We start from the raw sequence: 25,977 nt of genomic DNA on the forward strand, positions 1-25,977 counted from the left end.
CCCTCCTTGTAAAAGGTCCGCAGGTGTTTGTGTCCGTGTCCAGAATCTGAAGAGACTTTTGTGTTAAAATAAACAGTTTGTTCGTTTTTTGCTCCGGTGGAAGAAAAGACAGATACGAGAAGGAAGCGGCTGATTCCAGGTGAGTTTTCACTTCCGGTTGTAACAAACGGCGAGAAACAACGAACCTGAGTCTGATCCTCAGTCAGAACCGCGTTAGGAATTAGGTCAATTTAAGGAAAAAATGATTCACAGTTAATTCATGAAGTTGAAACTAATTCAAATGGGAGGACTGTGCTTTTCAGTAGGTTTCAGTGTTTGTGTCGATTAAATGTTTGATCTGTAAAATACAAGAAAACCAGGAACAAGGTTTTGTTCCAAAAATAGGTCGTAGAAAAAAAACTGTCACAAGTTGGAATCAGAACAAAATCTAAAAATCCTCCAAACAGTCTGATTAGACCCTGGACTCAGTTTGTACTGACAGAAAACCACAAACTGGTAGAAATAGAAATATCTGCTTCAAACTGGGTGAAAACAAAAACCTGATGGTTTTTACTGAGAAGCTGTGACGACAGATCTGGATCATGTCAACATGAAGAAAAAATCAACGCGTCTCATGTTTTTCTGTGTTTTGTAAAAGTTCCAACATTTGACAGTTGTTTTTATTAAAAGTTTAAACTTGGAAACAAATGGTTCAAATGGAAAATCGATCAGTCATGGAAGTGATCAGCTGATGGATTGATAATCAGTCTAATCGTTGGCTGCAGTTTATTCTGTTTATTCTTTTCTGTGCTGAAACTAGAAAGTCACATGAACTTTTTGTTTTTTCATGTCTCCTCGTCTTCTTCAGGATGGAGCTTTCGTGTCTCCTTCATGACCTTCATCTCTCCTCCTCCTCTGAGAAGCCCCTCCCTTCTCCCGACCTCCCTCCAATCACAGAGCTCCTGTCTCGGCTGCGGGAGAAGCTGATTGGTGCATCTTCAGACTCTGAAACAAGCTCTCTGATTGGTCGTGTAGAGCAGCTCTTCCAAACAGCAGATCCTCATTGGTTGTTCTCAGCCAATCGGAGTTCAGGATGTGGGGAAGATGGGTGGGCGGAGCTTGATGGAGCATACGGCTCCCTGATCAGTGCTTTGATTGGCTGTGCAGCTCTGCCGCCCTGTGAAGACGCCTGCAGCTCTCTGCCGGCTGCAGCCTATCAGAGCGTCCCGGGCCGAGCCGTCACAGTGTGCTCCGCCCTCAGAGTCCTATTGGGAACTGTGGGAAACTGGGAGAGGGGGGCCGGGTTCACGCGAGGTCGGAGAAGTCTGCTGCTGACTGTGGCTCCACCTGTGTGTGTGTTCGCTGTGACGCATTTCCAGGTGGGTGTGGCTTCAGCACATCAGGTGTGACTGACAGGACAGGGAAATTCAGGAGGTGGGTGCAGCTTTAGTCCTAAACCATTTCTCATCTCTTCCTGTGTCTCTGTTCAGGATCAGGCGTGGACTAGCTCCATCTCCAGAGCGGCAGCACAGAGCCTGCACGAGGAGCTGCTGACGGCGGGGGGGTGGAGAGACTCCGCCCACCTCCTGATGGGAGATGGGGGTCAGGACAAAGAGGAAGTAGACAGGAGCAGAGGAATTCTGGGAGGAGTCCTGGACGTCCTGCAGCCTCAGCTCAGCAGGTGAGAAGCAGGTGCAGATTCTTCAGGGTGACACTGTTCACGGCACTTTAAAACAGGATGTTCAGAGGAGACAGGAAGTGGGCGGTGACGTTGTGTGTCTGGCCTGTGCCGCAGGGACTCGTGGGAGCGGTGTGAAGCTGTGAAGCTGGTGTTTGCGTGGGCTCTGCTGCAGGTCAGTTTAAAAGTCACAGGTACGGTGGCCTGCAGGGACAAAACACAGAAAAAACACAGCAGCTACAAAAATCCATCAAATGGAAAAGCAGGTGCAACAATGAACAAATTCCTGCTCTGGAGTTTCTGAGCTGTGCACCTGGATTTAATATCCCCCTCTGCAGTTCCACCTGTCCTGCAGAGGGCAGCAAACAGCTGTGCAGTGGTGCCTCCTCTGTCTCACAGCTGGACGTCTTGTGTTGGTCCCAGTAACCACTGGAAATCAGTTTCCATGAACATTCACATCAGTTCATCAGTTTCCAGTTTGATGCTTCTCTGTTGTCACGGCAACATCGTTTATTAAAGCTGCAGGTCTGACGTGTGGACAGATGTGAAATTTGCAGCTGTTGTGTTTCTCATTCTGCTTCAGCATTTGTCCCTCACAGGCCTCCGTACGCAGCTCGCTGCTTTCTGTGGCAACACCTGTGACTCTGTGTGTGTTCCCGCTCAACAGGTGACTCGCCCCTCCCTCTCCCCTCACCTGCCCCGCCTCCTCCCCCCCTCCCTCCTCTTCAACGATCACTACAGACCAGAGAACTGCATGCTGGGAGTTCGCTGTCTGCACCACATTGTGCTCAACACGGTAACAACAGCAACACACATTCGTGGTTTTATTCAGTTTGCAGAGAGCACGTTACCGTGATGGTGATGGTGTGTTTTTCTGTGCACACGTGTGCGTGTGTGTGTGTGCTTGTGTGTGTCTGTGTGTGTTTGTGTATGTGTGTGTGTGCGCAGCCTGCTGCAGACCTGCGTCAGTCCAACAGAGCAGAAGTTGTGTACCAGGCATTGTTCAAACACCTGTTCACCACAGAGGCTGCAGTCATACAGGTAACACACACAGACAGACAGACACACAGACAGACAGACACACACACACACACACAAAGCAGCTGACACATTAAACTGTAAATACACCGACTGATATGTTTATTGATCATGAGTGATCAGTACGTCTGTTTTCCTGTCAGAGCTGGTTTGAAGTACTTCCTGTTTCAGACCAAATGAATTTATTAATAATAAACTTCAGATTTGACGTGTTTGACAGAAGCATCTGAATGTTTACACATTTATTAAAGAGAAATGAGAAAGAAGAGGCCAGAGGAAGAAAATGTTTTCACTGTGAAATCAATGACCCTAATGCATGAATGAATCAATAGATTTTCATTGTACTTCAGTACACATTTGTAGTATTTGTACTTGTACGTTATACGTATGTAGATATTGTACCTTTTACTGTTCTCGATGTGTCTGATCAGTTTTTCATCCTCCTGTGCAAAAAATACTTTTAAACATATAAGATCTTGTAGTATATGTACTGCTATTGTTACTGCAGTACAGGACCTGAGTACTTCTTCCACCGCTGACGGTGTGAATGAGCTTTGCTCGTCTGTGTTGGCAGCTGGTCCTGGTCTGCCTGCTGGATCTGCTGCTGGTTCTGGAAAAGGCCCCATCCTCGCTTGGCACCTCCTCCACCCGCAGGAAGCCCTGTCGGCATGACGACGTGCTGCGATTGGTCCTGACGCACATGGAGGCGGAGCACAAAGTGGCGCTGCGACGTGTCTACGCATCTGCCCTGCCGCTTTATATTGAAAGGTAGGTTTCATTTTTCCACCTGGTCTCTGCAGGAAGTCTGTTGTTGTAGTTTGGAGCTGGTTGTGCTCCTGCTGAATAATTCATGAACATATTTTCATGGATCTTTACGCTTTGAGCAGCTGCTAAACGTTTGTGTGTAATCTAACAAGTTTAACGTGCAGACAGTGAGTTTCAGAGGCTCAAGGTGCGTTTGTTTTGCCTGTGTGGTGCAGGATGGGTGTGGCAGTCTGCAGACACCTGCGAAGGGTGGAGCGGGTGGTGCTGGGATACCTGGAGATCGGAGATCCACCTGAGGAGACAAAGAGACTGAAGATCCTGGAGGGGCTGCAGAAAACCATGAGAGCTGCCTGGCCCCGGTCTGAGCACACACACACACACACGCACGTGCACACGATTATTTTGATGACCAGGCTGTTGTTGTTTACTGACAGACTGGTTGTTTAATGAAAGGCTGGTAGTTTAGAGACAGGCTGGTTACAGACCACAGTTGTTTACTGACAGACTGCAGTTGTTCAGAGGTAGACTGGTTGTTTAGTGACAGACTGTTTGTTTACAGACCACAGTTGTTTACCGACTGTCTGTCTCCAGGATGCAGTGTCGCGTCAACACATTGCTGCGTTGCTTGTTGAAGTTGCTCGTTGACGTCTCTTCGGACTCTCAGCTCAGGGACTCGGTCCGACAGAAACTGATGGACGAAGCCACGATCTGCATCAAGCTGCTGGACGCTGCCTCACATGGGAAAGTCCAGGTGTGTTTACCTGAAAACTGGAGTCCAGGGGTGTTTCTGTCTTTAACTGTAGTGATTTCATGATGTGTTCACATGACGTGGGAAACGGCAGTTAGTCTACATGCGGGTGGCTGAAGACAAAGCCATAGGCCTCCGTTGCTTTTAAAGCAGCAGGGAGCCAGAGCTCCGGCTTTGGTCTCAGCAGAGATGATGCAGCTGAACAGGTGAAGAGCTTAAAACTGGTTTGTGTTGAATGCAGCTGTTCACATCTGTTCTCTGGCATCTGTCTCACAGCCTCTCCTGCACCAGGTTGACAGCAGCTGTTGCGGCTCTGAGGTGCTGCGTTGCTTAGCGTCTGTAACCGTGACGACGGAGAGGTGATGCAGCACACCTGGAACCCCTGGAAGTCGGACTGCAAGACTCGTTTGCTGATGACACGCGAGTGTCTGGAATCACTGTCGGCAGAAACAAACAGGAGGAAAATGTGTTGGGGACGAATCTGGACTTGGTCTGTCCTGAGTGGCAGCTACAGCGTCCAGGCCTGTGCAAAAGGAAGAATTCCCAGTGTTGGTTTGAGTGTGTGACGTGAACATGGACGTGATGTCTGAAGGATTCAAGACTGACGTGAACTGCAACACAAAGTGTTTTATTCAAACATCTGTAACAAGAAAAGGCTCAAAGTGTTTCAGGTTAAACCTCAAATGTTTCATTCACATGTAAAACTTGATGCTCAGACCTGTTTTCTCCCTTTAGGCAGGAAAATATGATCATTTGTTATGGAACAGTCAAACCCACCTGACCCTGTATTAGCCCAGTGTGACCAGTGCAGAAACATGTAGTAACTGGTTTTAGCCTGGACCCGGTCACAGTCAGAAACCAGCTGCTACGTTTCGCCTGGATCCATTGGTCGTGTCTGTGTGAAGATGTGAGGTGCCCTGTTCTTAAGACGCCTGTCACATGACCAGCATGTGGTCTGTAGCCCTCAGGCTGCTGCAGTCTCACTGTGGGTCTACTGTCTTCTGTCCCAGTCGTCTTACGAACAGGTCGCTCTCAGCCGGCTGTGCTCACAGGTCACATGATGCCTCTGATGTTAGTGTGTCAGCAACGAGTCCAGCTGCTCCAGTCTGTGTTTCAGGCCCAGTAAACTCTCCTCGGTGTCCGGTCGGGTCGTCTGCAGATTCTCCTGCTGCTTCCACAGACGGCGGCGCAGCTGAGCCTGCAAATTAGAACACCAGCAAGACTGAACGTCACACGCTGCCTCTGGACTTTAGCACCAAGCTGCTCACATCCTGTTTCTGTAGCATCTTCAACCAGCATCATCCACAGACTGACGCCAACACTGAATATGGTGTCCTCTGTGTAATGGGGGGCCCAAAAACCAGCTCCAGACGTTGGTGTGAGCAGCAGAAACAGAGACTGTAAAACATTCTCAGCATCTGGAGCTGGTTTTTGGGCCCCCCTGAGGACACCACATTCATTGCTGATGTCCGTCTCTGGCTGTAGCTGGTGGAAAAGACTAGTATAGGCGATGTCTTTATTTTTGAAGGCAGTGAACTATAGAAATATTCTGGATCCAGGCGAAATGTGTAGCAGCTGGACTTTCTTTTTGTATCAACAAGAAGTTGTTGATACATCTTATCCAGATGTGCCAGTTGTGGCCTGTTCTTCTCTGTAAATCTGTTTTTGGACTAGAGATCAGAAAGTCTCCAAAATAAGAGCTGCTCATTTTTAACATTAGCTGCTGACTCAGTTGACTAATTTCTGCAGCACCGACATTTCACATTAAAAGCCCTCCACGAACAGGAAAGGTTTTACTGTGAAACATCTGCAGGAAATGTTGAGTTACATGAACAGGAAATAAAAAACAGACTCCTGCCAATAAAACATCTTTGTAATAAGCAGCTGTGTTTGCTGATTCATTTGCTGATCGACTCATTGATTAGTCTGAAAACTCTGTTTGCTGTAGCCTGAGCTGCCAGAACAGAACTGACCCTGTTAACAACAAAGACTGTTCACCTTCAGCTCGTCTTCCTCTTGTCTCAGTTTCTCCCTCTGCAGCTCCACCTGCCACTGCTCCTCCTAACACACACACACACACACACACACACACACACGTCTGTCAGCTGCCATGTCTGAACATCACGACTGAAGTGCGGCTGATGGACGTGTGACTGACCTCAGCACTGAAGGCTGATCTCAGACCAGCTGTGGACAGGTAAAAAGACTCGTCCTGTGGGGCCCCCCTCTGCTCCTAAAACACATCAGACCGTGGGTTAACAGGGTCAAATATTTAGGCATCAAATAAAAGGTTTAAGTTGTAGTTAAAATTTGATTGTTTAAAATAAAACATGACGATTTAAAGCTTCTGTTACTGATCTTCTTCCTGTTTCACACACCTGCTGATTGGATCAGACCACAGACGGTCTGTCACTCGGTTGCAGGCCTAAATTCAACTGAACTGTGGATCAGAATTCGACAGTTTCTGTCTGAGCTTCACCTTTTCTTTCCTCTGCAGTTCATCACGCATCTTTTGTAGCTCCTCCTCTGTCTGAATGAGCCCCTCCTCCTTCACACGTAGCCCCGCCCTCTGCTGTTTTAGCCCCTCCTCTTTGAGGAACAATTCCTCACCTGATGAGCAAATCGAGCACGTTAGTTTTAGACCGTGATGCAAAGAGCTGCAGTATGAATGAAAACAGACTGAGAACGGTAAAAACGGTGTTTTCGGGGCGACTGACTGAGTTGGCTGAGCTGCAGCTGCTGTTCGCTCAGACGGCGCCCCCTGTCCTCCAACTGACACGCTGCAGCTTTAACATCCTCCAAGCCAGCACACAGCGCCTGCGACGGACAGGCAACATTCAGATCTGCCACATCCCTCGTGGTTCATTTGTCTTGTGTGTCTGTGAGTGTGTCGTACCTGTTTGTGCACCATCTGCCTGTCCAGCTCCTTCAGTTGTTCTGCTCTCTGCTGCTGCAGCCGACTGGACGCGCTCAGCTCCTGCGGATTGACACTGATCAGCTGAAGGTGTCCACACAGGTGAGGCAGAGCACAGGTGTGTGTCGTACCTGTTCCGCAGTCTGCAGCTGCTTCCTGGTCTCCTCCAGGCGTCCGCTGAGCAGACACAGCAGCTCGGCGTTCTCTGCACACACACCAGCTGTTTAATCTGCTGCTCTTTGCTCTACAGCTAAAGTCTGACTGATGATGTCATACCACTGAGCTGCTGCTGACTGGCTGCTGCATCTTTGGCCACTTCCTGTTTGAGCAGCTGGGCGTGGCCGTGCTCCTCCCTCTGTTTAGCAAGCTCCGCCTCCACCGCCGCCAGGCACCTGGCACACACACATATATATTACTGTTTTTGTGAGGACACTGGTTGACATAATGCAGTCCATGGATCTAACCTTGACCCTGACACCAAGTCTGAACCCTCAAAAAAACATCTGAAGTTGTGAGGACCAGCTAAAATGTCCTCACAAGAACCGTAAAATGTTTTTCTCAGAGCTCTACCGTCAATCTATGGCCCAATGAAACGGCTTCATACAGTAACGTGAGCCCGTACCTGTCGGCGTGCCTCCGCCTGGCCTCCAGGTGTTTACACTGCTCCTGCAGGTTGCTCCTCTCCTGCCTCCTCGTGCCCAGCTCCTCCTGCAGCTCCTGAACAACAATAAGACTGTTCAGAAGTAACACGTGTGATTCCCATCATTTCCGAATCATTTTGTGGAAGTGGAGGATGTCATTGGTACGAAACAACATCTGAAGCCCTAATCATAATTGATTAGTTTGACCTGAGGGGAAAAGGCTGCTCATGATGAGACCATCCGTCTGAACCCAAGTAAATATTTCAATTTCTCATTACCGCTTGATGTAATTTAACTGAAAATCCAAGGTGAATCTTTTTACCCACCTGCAGCTCTGTTCGCTGCTGTTTCACCGTCTTCACACACGACTTGGACTCTTTTCTGTGGGACGCAACTTCCTGTTGCAGCACAGACAGCTCCTCCCGCTTCCTGTCCACCTCGTCCTGTAGTTTGTCCAGATCGCTTGTCTTCCTGTCCACCTCGTCCTGTAGTTTGTCCAGATCGCTTGTCTTCCTGTCCACCTCGTCCTGCAGTTTGTCCAGATCGCTTGTCTTCCTGTCCACCTCGTCCTGCAGTTTGTCCAGATCGCTTGTCTTCCTGTCCACCTCGTCCTGCAGTTTGTCCAGATCGCTTGTTTTCCTGTCCACCTTGTCCTGCTTTATTTCCACTTCATCCTGCAGCCTGTCCACCTCGTCCTGCTTCTGGTCCAACTCATCCAGAGTCCTCGCCAACTCATCCTTCTTCTTGTGGAGGTGCTTAAGAGTCTGAGTGCGTTTGGTCTTCACTTCCTCCAAGGCCTGCTGCTCCACCAGCAGCTCCTGAAGAACCAGTTTCAGCTCTGGACACAGACAGAGGTTTAGAAATGAGGATTGTAGACTAGTCCTGGAACAACATGCAGCAGTTCATCATTCATCATCATGGTTGTATTTAGTGTGAATTTCATTCAGCAGCATCATGTGAAGTGATTTTGTCTAAAGCGCGTTGTTGACCCTGCTGTCGACGTGTCTACGCCATCGACCTGAGCACAGACTACGTCAGCAACCACTGGTATGTGTGTGTTACCTGCTCTGTGTGTGTGTTACCTGCTCTGTTTGTGTGTTACCTGCTCTGTTTGTGTGTTACCTGCTCTGTGTGTGTGTTACCTGCTCTGTGTGTGTGTGTGTGTGTTACCTGCTCTGTGTGTGTGTTACCTGCTCTGTCTGTGTGTGTGTGTGTGTTACCTGCTCTGTGTGTGTGTTACCTGCTCTGTTTGTGTGTTACCTGCTCTGTGTGTGTGTTACCTGCTCTGTGTGTGTGTGTGTGTGTTACCTGCTCTGTGTGTGTGTTACCTGCTCTGTCTGTGTGTGTGTGTGTGTTACCTGCTCTGTGTGTGTGTGTGTGTGTTACCTGCTCTGTGTGTGTGTTACCTGCTCTGTCTGTGTGTGTGTGTGTTACCTGCTCTGTGTGTGTGTGTGTGTGTTACCTGCTCTGTGTGTGTGTGTGTGTGTTACCTGCTCTGTGTGTGTGTGTGTGTGTACCTGCTCTGTGTGTGTGTTACCTGCTCTGTGTGTGTGTGTGTGTGTGTACCTGCTCTGTGTGTGTGTTACCTGCTCTGTGTGTGTGTGTTACCTGCTCTGTGTGTGTGTGTGTGTGTGTTACCTGCTCTGTGTGTGTGTTACCTGCTCTGTCTGTGTGTGTGTGTTACCTGCTCTGTGTGTGTGTTACCTGCTCTGTCTGTGTGTGTGTTTGTGTGTTACCTGCTCTGTGTGTGTGTTACCTGCTCTGTCTGTGTGTGTGTGTGTTACCTGCTCTGTGTGTGTGTGTGTTTACCTGCTCTGTGTGTGTGTGTGTGTGTTACCTGCTCTGTGTGTGTGTGTGTGTGTTACCTGCTCTGTGTGTGTGTGTGTTACCTGCTCTGTGTGTGTTACCTGCTCTGTCTGTGTGTGTGTGTGTTACCTGCTCTGTGTGTGTGTGTGTTACCTGCTCTGTGTGTGTGTTACCTGCTCTGTCTGTGTGTGTGTGTGTTACCTGCTCTGTGTGTGTGTGTGTTACCTGCTCTGTGTGTGTGTGTGTGTGTTACCTGCTCTGTGTGTGTGTGTGTGTGTTACCTGCTCTGTGTGTGTGTTACCTGCTCTGTCTGTGTGTGTGTGTTACCTGCTCTGTGTGTGTGTTACCTGCTCTGTCTGTGTGTGTGTTTGTGTGTTACCTGCTCTGTGTGTGTTACCTGCTCTGTCTGTGTGTGTGTGTGTTACCTGCTCTGTGTGTGTGTGTGTTACCTGCTCTGTGTGTGTGTGTGTGTGTTACCTGCTCTGTGTGTGTGTGTGTGTGTGTGGTTACCTGCTCTGTGTGTGTGTGTTACCTGCTCTGTCTGTGTGTGTGTTTGTGTGTTACCTGCTCTGTGTGTGTTACCTGCTCTGTCTGTGTGTGTGTGTGTTACCTGCTCTGTGTGTGTGTGTGTTACCTGCTCTGTGTGTGTGTGTGTGTTACCTGCTCTGTGTGTGTGTGTGTGTGTTACCTGCTCTGTGTGTGTGTGTGTTTGTGTGTTACCTGCTCTGTGTGTGTGTGTGTGTTACCTGCTCTGTGTGTGTGTGTGTGTGTGTTACCTGCTCTGTGTGTGTGTGTGTTTGTGTGTTACCTGCTCTGTGTGTGTGTGTGTTTGTGTGTTACCTGCTCTGTGTGTGTGTGTGTGTTACCTGCTCTGTGTGTGTGTGTGTTTGTGTGTTACCTGCTCTGTGTGTGTGTGTGTTTGTGTGTTACCTGCTCTGTGTGTGCAGAGCTCTGACTGCAGTGTGATGAGTTTCTGCTCCTCCTCTCTCACAGCAGAGACTGTAGACCTCTTGTCTGTCAACAGCACCTCCTGCTGCTGCAACAGCTCCTACACACACACACGCACGCACACACACACGCACACACACACGCACACACACACACACACAAAAAAAAAAATGTGTTTATCTGGATGAAAGGTGAAGAACCTATCAGGAAACTGTGCCTTGATTAAGAACTAGACTTTGACATGTTCTTGGGAACCCTGTGGTCACTAGATCCCTGCAGGATTCTCAGGGTGATAATGATAACAGGTCAGTTTTTGTTAGGGCTGGTCCTGCTTGAGGCCCGGGGAACCTCTGGTGTCTGAGGATCAGAGTGAAGAGAGTAAAAAAAAGTCAACATGGGAACAGGGTGGGACTTATTCCTCTCCTCCTCACCGCGACTCTGCTGTGCAGTCTCTGCTCCTCCTCTCTGACCTCCTCCACTCGGTTCAGAGCCGCCTGAAGCTCCTGGCTCCGCTGCAGCAGCATCTGCTCCTGCTGCTCCACCTGCAGGAGGACCAGAGTTTTCACCGGGTCTCTAAAGGTCAGAGGTTCCGCTCTGACCTCCATGATGTTGGGATGCACCCGACACTACGTGCACTAGAACCTTTGTTATATTCTACAGACTTTCCACTTTCACTCTTTGTTTGCTCTGACTGGCTGATTTTTAAAAACATCAGAAAACAGTGTTTAGATGTGAGCAGGCTGTTTCACAGTGGAGATGAAGGTGGGGGGTCACCTGACTGTTGACAGAGTCCTGACGCATCTGAGCCTCCTGAGTGTCCGACAGCACATCAGACAGTCTGCGCGCGCGTGCACACACACACACACACACACACACACACACACACACACAGACACTTTATTGCGGCTGCAGCACAGCAGAAAAGAGGAGCTGTGTGATTACCCAGAGCTAAAACCACAGTAAACAGATCTAAACTGAGTCCATCCCCTTCACAGTAAAACACTTCCTGTCTCTTCACTGTAAAAGCATCTGACGGCTTTTACTGTGAAGCAGCTGCAGCAGTGAGATTTTACTCGTGTCAAATTTGGTGAAAATATTTTTGACTTCACACCTGTTGGTTGTGTCAGTACTGCACCTGTCTGTAGCCGAGTAGAGTTTTGTGCTGAGCTGTTGGAGCTCCTGATCTTTGCTCCTTAGCATCTCCTGCACCTCCCTCAGAGCCTGCTCCTCCTCCTGTCTCCTCTGCCTGAGACCCTCCACCTCCTGCTGCAGCTCTCTGGAACATCAGAACATGTGATAACACATTAGATATGATCACACCTGGTGCAGATACCTGAGATTCGGGGTGAGAGGTCAGTGTGGGCGGTTTACCTGGCGTGTTCTGTGGCCTCCAGCAGAGAGGTGGCGCTGTCTTCGGCTCTGCGCTGCAACACGTCTGCTGTCTGCTGCGCTGTGGCGGCCTGTGAGCGACAGGAACACAGAAAGGTCACGGGAAGGTCAGAGCGGCTGTGTCACAAAACATCATGTCGCCGTGGCGAGAGCTTTGTCTCGGCTGCGCTGAACCTGCAGATCAGTTCAGGCCCAGAAAGAAAAGGCAGGTGCTGAACAAACGGAGGAACTGACCCAGTGAATTTGACTTTTAGGGGGAAAGGTTCTGATCCAGAATCCGTGAGTCTCTGTGGGTCAGTGGTCTGGTCCTGGGGCCTCTCTCTCTTTTGGTCAGAGGACTGGATCTGGATCCTGGTTTTTCAGGAGTCCCGACCTCTTCTTGTCCTGGCCTGATGTGTTTGGGTTCTGCCTTATGTGGGTCATAGTCCATCTTTCAGGTCTTTGTCTAGAGGAGATCATGTGGCCTGGGTCATGTGGTTTGAGTAAGTAATGCTTTGTCCTGTAAGTCTAAAGATGATTTCATCTGTGTGCACGTCCACTTCCTGTCTGTCCTTTTCTGACACTTTTTCCTCTTAAAGCTTTTTGCAGAAAGTTTTTCCTGATCTGATTCGAGGCTCTAAGCACAAAGTTTATACGAAGTGAAGTCTGGAGTCTGATGATGTGGAACTTGACTGGTCATCTCTGTTTTTTGTGTGTGTGTGTGTGTGTGTATGTACCTGGTCTCTGGTCGACTGAATGCAGCTCTGAGCCTCCAGCAGCAGCCTGTCAGCCTGACGGAGTTCAGCTCGCCTCTTCAGAAGAGTTTTCTCCACACACTCCACCTCGTCACATAGCTGCATCACACTGCTGTACACGCACACACACACGCACAAAATGTCAGAAACAGTTGGTGCTTTTAGGTCCATGCAGGTTCCTGATGGAAAACCATGTGGTGTAGGATACAGATGTGTCTCTCTCTCTACTGTAACCTGGTCCAGGTTTCTGCCAGAGCTCAGTCTTATGAACTGGACTCATTCTTTTGGAAGCATGTGATTCGAGCTACAGCACAGTGTGTAGGTGTGGACACACTGCGTCTGATCTCTGCTGGTCAGCGCCTCAGTATCTAGTCCCTGAGGGGCTGTGGCTCGTACCTGTGACGTCTCAGTGAGTGTCGGAGCTGTTTGGTTTCCAGCCGCAGTTTCTTCTTCTCGTCCTCCAGTCTCTCTGCTTCTTTGTGCACACACCCACACGTCTGTGCCTGCTGAGACACACACACACACACACACACACACAGAGATTAACAGGACAACAGTAATATCTGTGTTTCTGGATTAAACACTAATTTCTGTGTAAAGCCTCGATAATTAAGTACATTTCTATGGCAGACTGACCATGTGTCTGTGTTCAGGGATGTTGCAGTGCAGAGCGGCGCCTCCTGCTGGAGGACTGTAGACAACAGCTGCAGGTAAACCAGAGAGCAGCCAGGTGGGTCCAACCAGGGGGGCCTGGCTGGCACCTGCAGCTGGGTCAGGAGGAGGAGCAGGAGCGGCGTCAGCATCGCTGCCTCCTCCGCTGTCCCTCCACTCGGCTGCAGAGAAACGGTGTCACAGTGTGAAGAGCTCAGGATAAATCTGAACATGTTCATTACAACGTGTCCACTAAGGCAGTTCCAGAGCTGGTTCAGAGCCAGTGCCTAGTTTTGAACCAGTTCTTTGCATTTCAACAGCCAAAAACCAAGAAAACTGGTTGTAACTTAGCACTAACTAACTAACTAACTAACTAAGTGGGATCTGAGAAGGTTCCCAAGCTGAACCAGCTCTGAACTGGCTCTTAGTTGGTGTGTGTACCTGTGTCAGAGTCACTGTGTGTCGGGGGAACGTAGAGCCAGTACCCTCCCTCTGTTGAAGGCCTCTCCTGCCGTCGCCCCCTCTCTGGAGAACTGAGGTACTGCAGTCCCAAACCAGAGTCCTGAGTCCCCTGAGAGCCCAGACTGTGAGCCTGAGAGACAGAGACGCTGATTTCCTACTGTTCTGATGTTTTTGGTTATTTGAACCACATACTACATTTGGACAACAACAGTTCCCAGGTATTTTAACCTTCATGTGCTGTTTGAGATGTTTTCATCAACAAAGGGTCATTTTCTCTTAATTTGGCCAGAACCTTCACTGGATTTCACCAAACATAATGATTTTTGGTGACAAACCTTAATTTGACATAAATCTTGGAAATATGATTTAGAAATAGGTCAATAACACACTGTGGGCAGATTCACTGCCCTTTGGTTATATCCAGGGTGAAAACATCCACTAAAACAAAACTGGGAAAATATATCAGATTAGAGGTCGACGTTTCTTTGAACGTTTCAATTAATCGGCATCGGCCCATTTCACTGCACATGAGGCCGATTTATATCCAGGCACATCTGCGACCAGCTAAGTGTGAGAGACGGAGCAACACACACACTGTTGCCCTGTTTACATCTTACACACACACGGCTTCAGCTAATGATGGCAGGGGAAAACCTAATCACATCGTAGCGTATTAGAATTGACGCTGACCGTCATGTGTTCAACTAATGAGAAAGTAGAAAAGTGGAATTCAGACGAATGTTCTCGCTAAAACACGCAGGATAACGTTCCTCAATAAACGTGTCTGTGCGTCCGACACACACAACACGATGCTCCCACCACAAATACACTTTTAATGAGGAACGTTAATGTGCACGTTTTAGCCTGAAGTTTGGTCTGAACTGTTTCTACTTTCACATGCAAATGACTTGTTGCTCATATTGTTTACACATATTCTGAGACTGTGGCCCTTTGAATTATATTTGAATTATATATCCCCAACAAGAGTCACTTCACTTTGGCCCCCGACATCAGCATTTCCACAGGAGCATCTCTGTCCTGGGTCTAAACTGTTCTGAACACTGGTTCAATAGAACCTGGTGGTTCAATAGAACCTGGTGGTAGGAGATTTATCCTTGAACACAGTGGTTCTCAACCTCAGGTCAGGGGCCCAACAAGAGTCACAGACAGAGGCGTCTACGTTCCTTGTCTTAGCATTTTTCTTGTCAATTTTTGGATTATCTACTTCTTCAAGACTAAGAGTCATTCAACAACAAAACTGCTTCCTTCGTGAAGGAGAACCTTAGAGAACCGCTCCCTTAGAGCCACGTGTGATATTTTATCCCCAGTTTCAAAAGAACAAAACTGTGTTAAATAACTAAAGGTTTGGTCCAGTTTTCAGAGAACAGTAAAGTTGTTTTTAATACCAAGCCTCAGACGCCTTAAAAACTCTGATGCCATGTTTGCTAAACATAAACCCAAAAACATGCAGTTCCATCTTAGCTGAGAGGAACCAGCAGCCTGTGGCAGTAACTGTCCACACTCTGTTCTGTCTCCAGGTAAAATTAGCTCTTCTGTTGTCACCTGAGTCAGAAAGGTGTAAGGAATAAACAGTCTGCAGGGGCACACACACACACACACACACACACACACACACACACACACACACACACACACACACACACACACACACACACACACACACACACACACACACGAGACAACAAAACACCAAGAAGACTCACACTGTGTCCAGCAGGAACAAAGCACCTGGTCCTGTTTCTGGTCCTAACCTGGTCCAGCTGCCGTTTCAGACTGTGTGTGTGTCTCTGAGCTGTGGCCAGCTCCGCCCTCAGCTCCTCCACCGTCTCTCTGTCCTCCAGGGTTTGGGTGTGTTTAGCCTGATGACCTCCACCTTCGGGCTCGTCCTCAGTTTTCTAACAGAAACACACAATCGGTCACATTTTGTTACGACACATTAAATCTCCCCCCTCATGTCTCCTCAGCCTCTAGAGCAGGGGTGCCCAATCCTGGTCCTCGAGGGCCACTGTCCTGCCTGTTTTCCAACCATCCCTGGCTTACCCACTGCTGATTACCTGGATCAGGTGTGTTCGACCAATCAGAAGCCAGGGGATACCATTTCATGTTGTCTTCCCTCACTTCCATCCTCATCTGAGATGGTATCTTCCAGAGGCTAATGGACTGAACACACCTGCTCCAGAGGGTCTAACGTCTAATGTGCCTGGAGCTACAGTACAGGACAGTTTGAGCCGCACTAATGTGTGTGTGTGTGTGTCTACCTGTGTGTGCGTACCTGTGCATGCAGCAGCTCCACAGTGTGGTTCAGAGCTCTCAGCTGGTCAATGGCTGATTTCAGCTGTTCTGCTGTCAGCTGATCCGAGTCAGACATGAACCTGCTGAGCTGCCGTAGTTTCCTGTTCAGGCGACCGAGGCTCCTCTGGTGCCCGTCACTCTGTGAACGCACCTGGACCACAGGACTTGAGAGTCAGTCCCAGCGTGAAATATTAAACGATGTACCATCACAACGGCTTAGAGAAGAATGTGCCAGCAAAGGAAGAGAGAGACAAACTTAACGTCCTTCCTGATCTGAACAGAGGATGGAATTTAGTAATTGCCTCATATGAGGGAAACACCTGACCTGCTCTAGCAGGGTGTCTCTCTGCCGCTGGACGTCCTGAAGCTGCAGGCGACTCTGCTCCAGCTGTGACTCCTGCAGGAGGAAAAAAACACAAATGGGAAATAGCAGAAGTCGTAAAAAAACTGAGAACACACCAAAACCACCGGTCTGTCCTGCTGGGGACCAACTGAAACTGACCAGGTTCTGTTGGATGTTTCTGTTCCTCTTCTGCAGTCTGAGTTTCTCCAGCTCCTCCTTCAGCCTCCAGTCTGACTCCTGATCCTGCCCCACATCAAGGCCCACCTGGGCCTGGTCCTGAGCCAGTTGGGCCTGCGGTCTGGCTATATGTTCCTGGCTGTGCTCCCTGCTGATCCTGGTCTGCTGGATGGTCCTGTGGAGCTGCTCCACGCTTCTGGACAAGCGGACCTCAGGGCTGACAGGACTGCAGGGGACGGGTCAGTGTTAGAGCAGCAACAGAGAAATGTACTGAAAACTGCACTGAACCCTGCAAAGCACAAGCTACGTTTGTTACTGGTGTTACAATAAAAACATGTTTCTGCCATTTAGCCTCTGTGGTCACCACACAGTCCTTCTCTGAATTTACCATTTGATGAACTAAACAATTAAAATTGAACTAATCAAAGTGAATTTAAATTGCTAAGATGGACAGTGACCCATTATGAGTCCTGACCACTGTAGCTCCTGAAGTTAAATAAATAAATATTCTCAGCTAAAAGTACTTAATCAAAAGTAAAAGTACTCAGGCAGTCTGGTTCCTTGGCTACTGACACATTATTATTATAATGTTCCATAAAAACACGGAAATTACAGACAAAATAAAATAAAATAAATCCCATAAAGAATAAATCAATATAAAACTATATATCACAGCATTACACACACATCCTTTGTTATTATTGCAGCATGTCGAGGTGAAGCTGCTTCGATCTACCTTAAATCATTTTGTATCAGCAGTTTTGTATCTAAACATGAATCTGTAGAGTAATAAGCAGCTCCAGTCTATGGAGGATGAAATAAGATTTAAGTAGAAAGAAATAATTCTTTTATTTAAGTTTTTATTTATTTCTTTTTTCTTCGTAAGTCTAGAAAAGACTGGTATGGACAGAAAGTCCTCCATACCGGCTGTCAGGGAAATGTAGTGCAGTGAAAACACAGAGAGCAGAGGTACATACATGTACAAGTCACACAAAGTCCACAGGGAGGGTTTCACACTCAGCAGGCAGATTCTCAGTGCCCTGCTCCTTTGACACACCGGGGAATTAGCTCAGATGGTAGAGTGCTCGCTTAGCATGCGAGAGGTAGCGGGATCGATGCCCGCATTCTCCAGGACATTTTGCACCTCTCCTGTCCACAGCAGACGGGTTCACAAGCAGCAGGTTTCCTCTCTGAGCGTGTGCATGACACCATCTCTGCCAGCTGATCTGTCACCGGGGGTTTGTTTACTACTACAAACTAAATGCCGACTGTGACTGCTGCCTTTACATGGAGCCTGTTTTTACAGGGTCACACTCAGCAGCAATGTGTCCTGTCAGGTCTCCAGTGTTTCAGTGTCTGGAACTGATCCGAACTGGACAGAGAGTCGGCCGTCGTCTGAGCCTTCAGCTGGTGCCACGAGACCCTGTTATCTCTGTCTGTGGATTCTTTTCAGTGACACATGAGAAAACAATGACAGGCGTCCAGCACAGCTCCACAGCTGCTGAAGCCGATGGAGCCGCTGAGTTTAGACTGTGACTGTTTGTTTCACGCCTTAAAACACGTTTTGGAAAAGTCCAGTTTTGTGTCAAACCCAGAGGCGTTCAGTTCACTGTGCACACTGCAGAAACGGCAACCGCTGAATCTGGGGCTTTCCACTCAAAACCATGAATCCATTACTGAAACAGCTGCAGCTTCATTTCCTCTCAGTGACTTAATGAACTGTGTGAGCTGAGAGCCAGTGGAATGTGGCATATTTTAGACAGATTTTAAAAGCACCACTCCTTCAAAGTCCATGGCTGTTGGCTCCTGTTTCTGTGATTGACTGAACGTCAACTGTCCATTCATGTCCACGTCAGCTCGGCTAATAATACCAGCTCTTAAAGAGCAGCCTGTTCAGCTTCACAATAAGAAGGATCCAGTCTTGAATGCACCACTGCTTTAAGGAGCAGTGAACCAGCTCAGACGGTAGGGCGCTCCCTTAGCATGTGAGAGGTACAGGGACATTCTCCAGGACATTCAGACAGACTGGAAGATCACACACCAACTCGGGCCACATCATTAAGGCTTCTGTGTTAGCTGTCAGAGGCTCGGGTGAAAACTATCGACTGTCGTTCAGTCTCCACGGCCCAGGCCTAAGCCACGCCCACTGACAGTGACCTTCCTCCACTCAGCAGGAGGCTGAGCAGGAGGTTGAAAGAGACTCAAAGTGGAGTTAAAATGAAAATGTGACAACAGATCATGTGTGTAGTTGGAGGACACCAGTTAAAAAAAACAGGGAGAGGTACAATATCGTAGTAGTACTGCAGTAAAGGTACCTGTAGTTACTGGCCTCTATCCACTCTTTTTCCTCTCCACTGTCGCCAAGTGCTGCTCATAAAGGATTTGTTGGGTTTTTTGTAAAGAGCCTTGAGAAGATTGTGTTGTGATTTGGTGCTATACAAATAAAACTGAGCTGAACTGAACCTGTACCTGTCTTCATCCAGCTCCTCTCGTCCACATTTAACTTCCTGCAGATCCAACAGAGCTGCTGTAAATTGGTCCAACTGAATTCTGGTCTGGTCCAGGTGGGCTCTGGTGTCCTTATACTGGGTTCTGGTCTGGTGTAACTGGACTCTGGTCTGGTCCAGTTGGGTCTGAAGTCCCTGGATGATGTGCTGCAGAGATGAATTCTCATCCTGTGCACAGACAGACCTGGTCTGTTATTTACAGAGAGTGAAGACCTGACATGTTCTGTTTTAGGAGGTGATGGATCAATCATGGCCCCCCCATATACAGAATCAATACCTTTCATACAGATTAAAGTGGCAGCACATTGGGCAATACCTTAAAGAGGCAGCAGGGTTAGTCCAGTGTTTGTCGTGCTGCTAATGAAAAGCGAGACGTGCACTGACCTGCAGCGTGTCGATGGTGGACTGTAGCTGAGACTCTCTGACCTCTCTGGTCTGTTTCTCTTTGTCTACAGCTGCCTGCAGAGCATCACGCTGCAACTACACACACATATTGACACAGGAGCAGTGTGTTTGCTTTCCTGTCGTCAACCACATAAACATCCATAAAGCTGAGCATCTGCTACTGTTACTGTGTTACTGTGTTTGAAATCACCTGTCCCAGGGTGACCTGTCGACTTAGCTCCGCCTCCAGCTCCACCTGCTGTCTGCTGCTCTCCAACTGTCTGCTTCTCAGAGCTTCAGCCTCCGCCCGCAGAGCAAACACCTCCTCCTGCTGGACGGACTGGTTCTGCACACAGGTTCACATTTATTATCGGTCAAACGTCTCACTATCAACCATGGGGCCAGCACAGACAGGGCAGTACCCGTGCGTGTGTCTGGGCAGCGTCCTCCAGCTGTCTGCAGTGTCTCTGACTGTCCTCCAGGTGGCGCTGTAGACTCTGGTTGTCAGCCTGCAGACTGTGAACCTGCTGCTCAGCACGATGAGCCTGAAACACGACCACAGAAATTAAACCGCTCCAGTTTTTTAATCATCTGAATCCAGAAAACTTCAGTATTCATCATTTATAGTCATTAAGTAATTTAATAAACTTTCATTTCTTTTGTTTCCTGTTTCCTAAGTCAGAGCCAGTCAACAGTAAAACCTGAAAACTGATTTCTGTGCCTGAGGTGAATGGGGTTTAATGACGACAGTCCCTACCTGCTCTCTGAGGCTCCTCAGGTGCTCCTGCAGGCCAACGATGACCCCCTCCAGGTCTCTCTGAAGAGCTTCATTCACCAAAATCTGACCTGCCACAGGAGCAGGAGCAACGGGAGGAGGAGAAACAAGCAAGGAGATGAAGACAAGGATGAGACAAGGAAACGTGAAAAGTTATTAACTGACAGCCAATCAAAAGCTTCTGCATCAGACAGCTGCTCTGTGATTGGTAAATCATCTCTTCACCATCAGTCAGCTGTTGCTCCAGCTCTTTGATCTCCTGCGTCTCCATGGCAATACGGGACAGCATGTCGTCAAGGCGACCCTCCAGCTCACTCTGCTTCCTGCTCATCCTGTCCAACAGCTGTCTGCAGCTGGACAGCTCAGAGGTCACATGGGCCTGAGGGAGACGTCAGCCAATCAGAGTGTTTTCACAGTGTCATCACCGCAAACATGCGTCCTGTTTCAAAGCTTCAAAGTAAAACAGTATAATATACAGGATTACAGAGTAATACTTCAGTACTTTCACTGAATTGATGAATGCACCACTGATTTAAAGTGCAGGGCAATTAGCTCAAATGGAACAGCGCTGACTTAGCATCGGAGAGGGAACGGGATCCATGCCTGACCTTTAAATATACGCCATTTCCTGTATACTCCACAGACTAATGCTAGACTTGCGCAACGTGATTAGTCCGTGTGCGAGGGAGAACCAAAACCTGACAGAAGCTACAACAGTGAGAGCACTGTCGGGCCTGACGGGCAGTGAAGAACTGGACATGCAAGCTGTGCCAACTCGAGGTAGAATATTGTGGAAACATGACAAACCTCCCAAACAGCTGCATTTGAACAGACACCACTCAGAATCAGTCTCTTTCATAACCAAGCAGAATTGGTTTTGACATGGAAACATCATTAAATGAGTCAATATCGATTCGGACCGAGACCTTGTCAATCGGAATCGATCGATGAATACGGTGAGCTAAGTGCCCTGAGCTCAGGCTCCACATTCCCTCCCTCTCTCCTCCTCTTCCTGCCCCATCCGAAGGAGGTGGGAGCCATGACTTATTATTCTCCATGCGTAACCTCACGATTCCTCATGGCCATGTCAGCTCAGCTGATAACACAAGATCTTAAATGGCAGAGTTTGTTCAGGGATCAGACAAGACGTGTTTAGGACTAATCAAAATGTTCCGCACGAGTTCATCTGTCTTGCTATAAATGGTCAATCACAGCTTCTTCTTCTTCCTCATGTAAAAACCCACTGAACCAGTGAAGGAAAGTACAGTTACTCTGGTACAAATCTGATGTAACTTGCAATGGAGTATTTGACTATGGCATTAGTACTTTTTATAATGGAGGATGATAAACCCAGTCTTTACCTGAGAACTGTTCCTCATTCAGCAGAATAAAGTGGTCACAGCGTTGCCCTGTCTCAGGACATCGCTAAAGTTTGAATCAATTCACTTCAATTCAATTCAGTTTTATTTGTATAGAGCCAAATCACAATGCACTCATCTCAAGGCACTTTACAAAAAAGCCAACAAATCCCTTATGAGCAGCACTTGGTGATCTGCTGCAGAACTGACCCTGTTCAGTTTTTATGCTGCACATATCTAATCAAACTCCCACCTTTTTAAAATCAAGATTTAAGACGGTTCATTACTCTGCTGTATTCAGTTGTAGATGCATGACCTGCTCAAACCTTTCCTCCTGTTTCCAGTCCTTTATCTACGTCCTTTTAAATGACAGTGAACTGTTGGTTCCTTGCATCCTGACACCTTTAAGTTTTACTTCAGTGAACACACCCAAAGCGTGGAACAGTCGTAGTCGTTTAGACAAACAAAGGTTTTTGTTATACTCACAGCAGTCGGTGGAGTGTATCACTGTTCCCGAGCCTCCGTCCTGGTCCCTGGAGACCACAGGGGGCTGATGGGAAACAGCCTGCCTGTCCTCCCTCCTCCTCAGTTGACAGCAAACAGAAACATGTCACCTCCTGCTCCCAGGAGCACTCCCAGGCTCCTCACTCTGTTATAAACTTCCTTTCCTCTCCTCCTGTCTCCACTTTTCTTTGAATCAACACAGGAAATCTTTCTCCCAGCCAATCAGAGCTGCCGGCTGCAGAGCAACAGGTCAAACTCTGCCCAATGGGAGTAAAGCTGGGAAATAGCTGGGGGAAGGGCACACAGCTTCTTAAAGAGACAGCAACCTGTTGCTCTTGCTTGTGTCTGAACACATTGTTAGATTTGCCATAGACACAACTACTGCACAACATGTTTGTGTGTACATATGTGCATACAGTACATGTGTGTTTTAGTGGCTTTTCAAAGAGAAAACCTGTGCACAGCTTCAGCAGCTGTGGAGCTGTGCTGGACGCCTGTCATTGTTTTCTCATGTGTCACTGAAAAGAATCCACAGACAGAGATAACAGGTTCTCGTGGCACCAGCTGAAGGCTCAGACGACGGCCAACTCTCTGGTCCAGTTCAGATCAGTTCCAGACACTGAAACACTGGAGACCTGACAGGACACATTGCTGCTGAGTGTGACCCTGTAAAGGCAGCAGTCACAGTCGGCATTTAGTTTGTAGTAGTAAACAAACCCCCGGTGACAGATCAGCTGGCAGAGATGGTGTCATGCACACGCTCAGAGAGGAAACCTGCTGCTTGTGAACCCGTCTGCTGTGGACAGGAGAGGTGCAAAATGTCCTGGAGAATGCGGGCATCGATCCCGCTACCTCTCGCATGCTAAGCGAGCGCTCTACCATCTGAGCTAATTCCCCGGTGTGTCAAAGGAGCAGGGCACTGAGAATCTGCCTGCTGAGTGTGAAACCCTCCCTGTGGACTTTGACTGGTCTGGGTTGAACTACTGACCCACTCAGAGCTAAACTCACATGTTCAGGGTGTGTGGTTTCCAGTGTCTGCAGCTCCTCTGTCTCTCTCTCCGTCTTCCTGCTGTCCTCCGTCTGTCTGTCCATCTGCCTTTGTGTCTCCTCAGCTTCGTGCCTCAGCTTCTCCAGGATGGACAGTTTGCTGAGGAGATGGCACCGTGGCTCCTGCAGAACACGCAGCACATGACCCTTGTTCTGCTGCTGTGATGTGAATACACTGCTGCCTCATTTTTACAGTACTCAGTGCTCAGAACCGTGTGTGTGCGTCACCTGTCCACATGCTTTGGTTTCCTCAATTGTGACGTGTTCGACCTCCATCTGCTGCTCAGTTTGAGTGGACTGCAGGCCGGCTGCTTCGGCTGCACACAAACACAAATGAGTCCTCTTGCTGGTTTTTCCAAGATCACCTAACCCTAACCCCCCCCCCCATTACCAACCCTTATGGTCAACTTGGGATATCTCTACTTCAAACCATTCCCTGGAGTGTTTAATAGGTGAAACTACAATTCTGCAGATTTTCTCTCACTACTGATCACCAGTGTCATGAACAGCAGAAATCAGTCCTTACCTGTACTCGGCTGTGTTCTACAGTCTTCCAGCAGGGGGTGTGATGAGTCCAGGTCCTGGGTCTGGTTTCGGGAGGTGGAGGTGATGGTGTTCCTGATGTGACGGGCCTTTCCGATGTACGGGCTCTCGGCCACAGAGTCAGTGTCAGCTTCCTGAGGAGACGGGTTCAACAAGGTAAGAGGGTGGAGGGTGGGGGTGACTCTACTGTATAATCCGTATGTGTGCATGTTCTACAGTGACCTGTACGCTGCAGGGGGGCAGAGGGCTGAGTTTGGTGTCTATCTTGTAGAAAGTCAGCTCCTGCTCCAGCTCATACAGTCGGTGAAAGGCTCTGGTCAGCTCCGCTCTCGTCTTCTCCAGCTGAACACACAAAGAAATGGCTTTTACTGTGAAACAGCTGCAGGACGTCACAAGTCTATGCCAGGAGCAGAATCTTTAGAACACACAGCAAATGGAAATTATGTAAAATCAGTGGTCAGTCATACAGTATGAGACACAGTATGTTTGGATAAAGGTCATATTCAGTGACTGAGAATGTTCTTCTCTTCCACAGTGAGAAGACGCTCTGTAACACACATGCTGAACACTGCACACTGAAGACGGGTGACAAATACACACACACAAGCTACCTGGGATCATACAGCAGGAGTCTGATGGAGCTAGGGATGATGGGGGACTGAGTTTTAGTGTGATGTCAGAGTACCTGATAGACCACACCCAGTAGAAACACAGGAGGGCGGGGCTAGGAAACAAGGTGTGCAGACAGAGAACATGAAGACACAGTGAAGAAGGTTTAGCACTAAATCAGCAGAATGTTCCTTAAATGTTCACAAGACCAAACCTTGAGTTTCATCAACAAGTCATTTTAACATATTCTCATGTTTATGGCTCACACTACGGTTGTGTGATAGTAACTGGAATCTATTTCCAGCAACACATCAGCTGGAATCATGTTTATTAATGTATGAGTGAATATAAAACGTATCAGAGCAGCAGATAAAAATGTTTAAATTATCGTGACATCTGGTCAGAACTACATTAGATCTATATACCACGTAAAGCTCATTCACTGCTCCAGATTTACTGCCAATTAACAAATACATTATAGGTAGTCATGTGCTAATTCACTGGATTAACCCAACAGACATTCCTGCTTTATTATTATTCATTAGTAAGAGGACAGCAGTGCCTGTGGTGTGATGTTGGCAACAACAAGGAAACAACTGAAGGAGAAGAAGAGAACAAGAGAGCTCTGGAGAACGGCTGCTGGAAAACCACAGGTGGAAGTTAGAGGTCAAAGGTCAACACCCTTTCCCTCAGGAGGCCAGTATAAGTCTCAATATTACAAGACAGAGTGTGTGTTGTACCAGCTGACTCTTGGTGTGGAGTTGCTGCTCCAGCAGTGTGTGTGTGTGGTGTTGTGTCTGTGTCTGAGCCGTCAGCGTTCGGTTTGTCTCCTCCTGCTGGTGGAGGCGGGTCACTGCGGCCTGCTGCTCCCTCTGAAGCCTGCTCAGCTCTGATTGGCTGCTGTCCACCTCCCGCTGCAGACGCTCCAGCTCCTCTGATCACGAACATCAAGTAAAAATAAGTGTCAGGAGTATTTTCTGCAGCGTGGCTCTGACCAATCAGCTGCCATTTTTACATGACATGAAATAACGTACCAGCGTTGAAGCGTTGGTGGGCGTGTCCTCGCTCCTCCTGGGTGACTTGCAGGTTGTCCAACCTGTCCAGAGTCCTTAGGTGGTACAGCAAGAAGAGGCGGGAGTGTGGCAGCGAGGAGGCGGGGTTTCCTGAGACAGACAGATCTGACAGGCTGCTCAGAGAACGAAGTCTGGACACCTCGTACAGCTGCGACACCGGACAACATCCACACTCATCGTCGCATTAGTGAGAAACTAAAGACAGCTCTAACCTCAACCTGCGGCAGGTTCTGAAACATAGTCTAAACCAGAGGTCCCCAACCACCGGGCAGGGTCATTTGGTACCGGGCCCTCAGAAAGGCTGAATAAAAAAATATTTTATTGATCATCAGAGTCTGAAAGATCTTTTATTTTGACAAACCGCTCATCTCGGTCACGTGATGTGGTACATCAAAATTTAATCCACAAACCAGCAAAAATGAGCAAAAAACAAACGTCTTTGGAGAGCTCCATTACCCCAGATGGGACCGGCTCGTAGGAGGGAAACAAGCTCATGGCTCCCACTAATTCAGTGGGATGGCGAGTTTAATTTTTATGCACTTTGTTTTTAGTTGTTTCTATACCGGTACATGAAAATATTGTTTTACATGA

At 48.2% G+C, this 25,977-nt stretch overlaps 2 protein-coding genes and 2 non-coding genes across 10 annotated transcripts in view; 2 read left to right on the forward strand and 2 right to left on the reverse strand.

Annotated features, from left to right (window-relative positions):
- tti2 (TELO2 interacting protein 2) lies at window positions 1-6,088 on the forward strand. 2 transcript variants are annotated; one of them, XM_026321809.1, is made up of 10 exons: window positions 1-139; window positions 848-1,358; window positions 1,470-1,660; window positions 1,775-1,832; window positions 2,325-2,453; window positions 2,606-2,698; window positions 3,270-3,463; window positions 3,676-3,825; window positions 4,052-4,211; window positions 4,485-6,088. In XM_026321809.1, the coding sequence occupies exons 2-10, from the start codon at window positions 849-851 to the stop codon at window positions 4,569-4,571; spliced, it is 1,572 nt and encodes a 523-aa protein (XP_026177594.1). In that variant the 5' UTR covers window positions 1-139; window position 848; the 3' UTR covers window positions 4,572-6,088. The 2 variants fall into 2 exon arrangements, with proteins under 2 accessions (XP_026177594.1, XP_026177595.1); XM_026321810.1 differs by having other exon boundaries at window positions 3,676-3,819.
- cntrl (centriolin) overlaps window positions 5,254-25,977 on the reverse strand; it is a 24,420-nt gene continuing 3,696 nt past the window's right edge. For 3 of the 6 annotated variants that reach the window (XM_026321803.2, XM_026321804.2, XM_026321808.2), the window contains 35 exons: window positions 25,348-25,534; window positions 25,054-25,247; window positions 23,927-24,046; window positions 23,688-23,838; window positions 23,390-23,478; window positions 23,123-23,284; window positions 20,478-20,631; window positions 20,235-20,323; window positions 19,900-20,022; window positions 19,689-19,823; window positions 19,478-19,573; window positions 19,056-19,261; window positions 16,569-16,812; window positions 16,392-16,463; window positions 16,047-16,217; window positions 15,478-15,669; window positions 13,733-13,883; window positions 13,277-13,473; window positions 13,037-13,146; window positions 12,623-12,752; window positions 11,889-11,977; window positions 11,653-11,793; window positions 11,292-11,355; window positions 10,949-11,059; window positions 10,500-10,617; window positions 8,090-8,601; window positions 7,745-7,839; window positions 7,399-7,514; window positions 7,254-7,327; window positions 7,105-7,185; window positions 6,926-7,025; window positions 6,688-6,818; window positions 6,367-6,441; window positions 6,207-6,269; window positions 5,254-5,406 (listed from right to left, as the gene is read on the reverse strand). In XM_026321803.2, the coding sequence (XP_026177588.1) occupies window positions 5,281-5,406; window positions 6,207-6,269; window positions 6,367-6,441; window positions 6,688-6,818; window positions 6,926-7,025; window positions 7,105-7,185; window positions 7,254-7,327; window positions 7,399-7,514; window positions 7,745-7,839; window positions 8,090-8,601; window positions 10,500-10,617; window positions 10,949-11,059; window positions 11,292-11,355; window positions 11,653-11,793; window positions 11,889-11,977; window positions 12,623-12,752; window positions 13,037-13,146; window positions 13,277-13,473; window positions 13,733-13,883; window positions 15,478-15,669; window positions 16,047-16,217; window positions 16,392-16,463; window positions 16,569-16,812; window positions 19,056-19,261; window positions 19,478-19,573; window positions 19,689-19,823; window positions 19,900-20,022; window positions 20,235-20,323; window positions 20,478-20,631; window positions 23,123-23,284; window positions 23,390-23,478; window positions 23,688-23,838; window positions 23,927-24,046; window positions 25,054-25,247; window positions 25,348-25,534 (4,869 nt within the window). In that variant the 3' untranslated portion in view covers window positions 5,254-5,280. The remainder of the gene's footprint in view (window positions 5,407-6,206; window positions 6,270-6,366; window positions 6,442-6,687; window positions 6,819-6,925; window positions 7,026-7,104; window positions 7,186-7,253; window positions 7,328-7,398; window positions 7,515-7,744; window positions 7,840-8,089; window positions 8,602-10,499; window positions 10,618-10,948; window positions 11,060-11,291; window positions 11,356-11,652; window positions 11,794-11,888; window positions 11,978-12,622; window positions 12,753-13,036; window positions 13,147-13,276; window positions 13,474-13,732; window positions 13,884-15,477; window positions 15,670-16,046; window positions 16,218-16,391; window positions 16,464-16,568; window positions 16,813-19,055; window positions 19,262-19,477; window positions 19,574-19,688; window positions 19,824-19,899; window positions 20,023-20,234; window positions 20,324-20,477; window positions 20,632-23,122; window positions 23,285-23,389; window positions 23,479-23,687; window positions 23,839-23,926; window positions 24,047-25,053; window positions 25,248-25,347; window positions 25,535-25,977) is intronic. The other 3 variants (XM_026321806.2, XM_026321807.2, XM_026321805.2) reach the window with 3 other exon arrangements.
- Window positions 17,645-17,717, forward strand: trnaa-agc (transfer RNA alanine (anticodon AGC)). The gene has a single exon. It is a non-coding gene; the product is annotated as a tRNA-Ala (tRNA).
- On the reverse strand, window positions 22,939-23,011 carry trnaa-agc (transfer RNA alanine (anticodon AGC)). Its single transcript has one exon. It is a non-coding gene; the product is annotated as a tRNA-Ala (tRNA).

Source organism: Mastacembelus armatus, chromosome 9 (assembly GCF_900324485.2).
Source record: "Mastacembelus armatus chromosome 9, fMasArm1.2, whole genome shotgun sequence".
In the NCBI taxonomy this organism is placed as follows: Eukaryota; Metazoa; Chordata; class Actinopteri; order Synbranchiformes; family Mastacembelidae; genus Mastacembelus; species Mastacembelus armatus.

Bases quoted from the DNA above. Each gene is read 5' to 3' on its own strand.
- tti2 (XM_026321809.1), top strand. From the start codon at position 849: ATGGAGCTTTCGTGTCTCCTTCATGACCTTCATCTCTCCTCCTCCTCT. The intron at 1,661-1,774 runs GTGAGAAGCAGG...CCTGTGCCGCAG, and splicing joins CTGCAGCCTCAGCTCAGCAG to GGACTCGTGGGAGCGGTGTG. The intron at 4,212-4,484 runs GTGTGTTTACCT...TCTGTCTCACAG, and splicing joins CCTCACATGGGAAAGTCCAG to CCTCTCCTGCACCAGGTTGA.